The sequence below is a fragment of the Myotis lucifugus genome, unplaced genomic scaffold (assembly GCF_000147115.1).
Source record: "Myotis lucifugus unplaced genomic scaffold, Myoluc2.0 scaffold_373, whole genome shotgun sequence".
NCBI classification, from domain to species: Eukaryota; Metazoa; Chordata; class Mammalia; order Chiroptera; family Vespertilionidae; genus Myotis; species Myotis lucifugus.
In genome coordinates, this window is record NW_005871421.1 from 410,564 (window position 1) to 414,095 (window position 3,532).

Genomic DNA, 3,532 nt, shown 5'->3' on the forward strand with positions numbered 1-3,532 from the left:
GTCATTCAAGGGTCAACTCTAATTACCACTTATTAAGCACCAACTGTTTGTCTCATACTGTCTCTTCCAAGACCCAATTAAGATCCTAGACCCTAAGCACTGACCAAATCTTAGTGTCCTAAGGGCAAAGGCCTGCTTCCCCCCGGCCATGTACAGACTGTACTGATTGCTGTAAAACAGAGGAAGAATCTCAACAAAATCCAGACTTCTCCCATGGTCGCTTCGGTGTTTTTATGCATTATCAGGTTATTCCTCCCAAGAGTTACATGCCCTGTTGTGCTGGTACCTCCAGCACACGCCCAGCTTGCCTATGGGTGACCAGTCTGGGGCCATGAATAGAATAGCCTTAGAAGATAATTGTCCCCTTTCTTAAGATGAGGACAGGCTCTCAGAGCTCCCGGGACTTGTCAAAAGTCACCCAGTCAGTCACCGGCAGAGCTGGTATGACATACACCCCTCCTGGCCAGTTCTCATCCTTTGGTCTCAGTTTGGTTTAAGAGCAAAGATTGGACAGCCTGCTGGGGCTCAAAGCCAGCATCACCATTTGTCATTCACTGGCTGGGGTCCTTGGGCAAGTCAGTGGCCTCCTGTGGCCTGTTTCCTCCAGTTAAGTGGACACGTGGATTCCCACTTCATGCTGGTTGTGAGGGTCACACAGCACCCAGCTCAGCCCAGCAAGGCCCCTGCTTACCTGCTACTCATTACCATAGTACCAGGCCTCTCCAAGCCCTTTACCTACGGAACCCTCACAGCACCCCCTTTTCCGGAGGAGGAAACCCACGCAGTGAGAGGTTACAGTTAGTAAATGGTGAGAGTGAGAGCTTCTCATAGCGGTTGTGGGTATTTCACACTGGACGGGCCTCCTGTGAACTGTCCGGATGGTGGCCCTTGCTGGGGGCTGCCACTGTCCCTTCCCTCGCAGGACTGGGTGTGCCCCGCAGGGCAGGGCAAGCGTGGGGTACACAGGTGTGCTGGTGCTGGGAAGGGGGCCTGGCCAGAGGTCCCAGCCAGCGATCCCTCCCCCTCCCCACGCGGGGCGGGGCCGGGCGTGGTCGGGCGGAGCCTCGGAGAACCGGAGCCGTAAAAGCGGCGGAGCACCTGGGTCCCGCATTGAGGACGATGGCGCAGCCCAAGCTCTCGCTGGCGCTGGGCCTGGCCCTGCTCGCGTTCTGTCTGCTGGCGCTGCCCCGCGATGCCCGCGCCCGGCCCGGGGAGCGCATGGTAGGAGGAGTGACGGACCTGAAGCCCACTGACCCACAGGTGCAGAAGGCGGCCCAGGCGGCCGTGGCCAGCTACAACATGGGCAGCAACAGCCTCTACTACTTCCGAGACACGCGCATCCTCAAGGCGCAGAGTCAGGTGCGTCTGGGCTGGCGGCACAGAGCGAGGGGGGCGCGCAGCCGGGCGCCAGATGAAGGCAGAGTCACAAGAGTAATCAGGAGAGTCCACCAATATATTTTTAAAAATTGAATTAATGCCAAAATTTCACAATGAACCAAATATCTAAATTTCAAATAGAATCTACCCCTGACCTTGCTCAGCTACCTCACCAGCTTCACACCAGTCCCTTTGCTGCCCAGCTAATTGGGAAGGGAGGTGGGGGAGACGAGGCAGTGGGCTTCAGGATGGGGTGCGCTTGGGCAGCCTCCTGCCTGGCCGGGGCCTCGGCCTCTCCCCCGGGGACCTGCCCCAGGTCTGAATCCCCAGGCCAGTGTGCTGGTGGCCAGGGGAAGGGCATGGGAGATGGGAGGCGGTGAGAGAGGCGGGAGGGCGTGTCCCAGCACCCCTGACCTGCCCTGCCCTCCGTCCCAGCTGGTGGCTGGCATTAAGTACTACCTGACGGTGGAGATGGGGAGCACAGCCTGCCGCAAGAGCTCGGTGACTGGAGACCGCATGGACCTCACCACCTGCCCCCTGGCCGCAGGGGTGCAGGAGGAGGTAAGAGCCCTGCACTCGGCCCTGCCCACCGGCACCCGGGCCCTCAGGTTGTCCAGCTTGAACTGGTCTGGCCGGCCAGACTGATGTCGGGCTGAACCCCTCCCTGCCTTCTGGGTGACTCAGCGCCAGGTCAGGGTGGGGTGCAGAGGAGATGGGGGTTCCCCCTGGAGAGTTGACTGGGAAGATCTGGGATCTAGCTTTGTTGTCTCTTGGGCCAGTGACTGCCCCTCATGGTGGGCCAGCACTGACTGCGGGAGGAGGCAGGCCTGGGCCAGGCTCACCCCGCCTCTCCCCCCACACTCTGTCTGCAGAAGCTGCGCTGCGACTTTGAGATCCTAGTGGTCCCCTGGGAGAACTCCTCCAGCCTCCTCAAGCACCACTGCGTGCCCGTGTAGGAGGCCCCTGCGGCCACAGGAGCGGGGCCATCGGTGGAGGGCGCTTCAGGTCCATGGGCCATGTCTGCTGCAATAAATCGCTAACACTGCTTCTTGCATCGGTCTCTTCTGAGTGCTTCACTTCTCCCTCTCCCCGTCTTCCACTCCCACTCCTGGCAGCACCTCCCCGCCCCCGGCTGAGCTGCTGTCCAGCCCAGACAGTGCTGAGGGGTACAGGGTTAGCTCCAAATCTGGAGTCCTCCAAACACCCAGCATCACCGATGTACAGGAACAAAGCTCCAGGTCTCAGTGTTCTCAGAGCGGAGGCAGGGGAGGCAGAGTCACAGGAGAGGGATGGTGCCCCCAAAGGAAAGGGGAGTTGGTGCGTACTCTGCGGAGCACCTGAGCACTCCTCCCTCTCAGCCCCTGGGCAACTCAGGGTGGCATGGGGGGGGCAGCCAGCAGGGCCCCAGGACTCAGCTCCCAGGCTGTGAGATTTCTCTACCCACGTGTGGCCCAGAGACAGCTGAGCCCTGCAGGCCGAGACCAGGAGGGCTGGGACAGTGACTCTCAAGTACACATTGTGCTTGGCCCGGAGCAGGGTTCCGGGAAGGGGCTGGACAAGGACCTCCAAGGGGCTGAGGTGAAATCTGCCTCCAGGAGGGATGAGGGGCGGATACGGTTTAGAGCAAACGGAGTTGCAATATTTCATGCACACCTGAATTTGCAGCTACAAGTCATACTTCACACACACACACACACACACACACACACCAGAACTCCTTAGCACACCGGACAGAGAAACCCAAAACGCACCCTCGGATGTTCCTGGACACACCACACACACATCCAGAAACCACTAACCGCCGGGCAACCCAGGAGCGCTCCCACCCAGAAACCACCTGGAGATGTACACACGGACCCACACACACATAACCTCAGGGACCCACACGCTCCAACCCAGAGCGGTCCAACACCCACACCTGGGACAGGACGGGCAGAGACTGGGTCCCTTGGGAGCACTAGTGTGGGCACCATCGGGCCGAGGCAGGACGGAACGCAGTGGCTGTGGAGCGCGCCCCCTGCAGGCCAGGGCTCACACAGGCTGTGCCTGCCCGGTCCCCTGCCCAATGCTGGGACCTAGTGGGGAACTGTCCCAGCTCCCAGGCCCTGCCCTCTGTCTCAGAAGTGGGGACGAGGAGGTGGTACATAGATGTGAC

At 60.2% G+C, this 3,532-nt stretch overlaps 1 protein-coding gene across 1 annotated transcript; it reads left to right on the top strand.

The window, feature by feature from the left end:
• The first annotated feature begins 1,079 nt into the window (after positions 1-1,079).
• CST6 (cystatin E/M) lies at positions 1,080-2,431 on the top strand. The gene is made up of 3 exons (XM_006101586.3): positions 1,080-1,359; positions 1,813-1,938; positions 2,250-2,431. Exons 1-3 carry the CDS (start codon positions 1,120-1,122, stop codon positions 2,331-2,333), a joined length of 450 nt encoding a protein of 149 aa, XP_006101648.1. The 5' UTR covers positions 1,080-1,119; the 3' UTR covers positions 2,334-2,431.
• Positions 2,432-3,532: the final 1,101 nt, after the last annotated feature.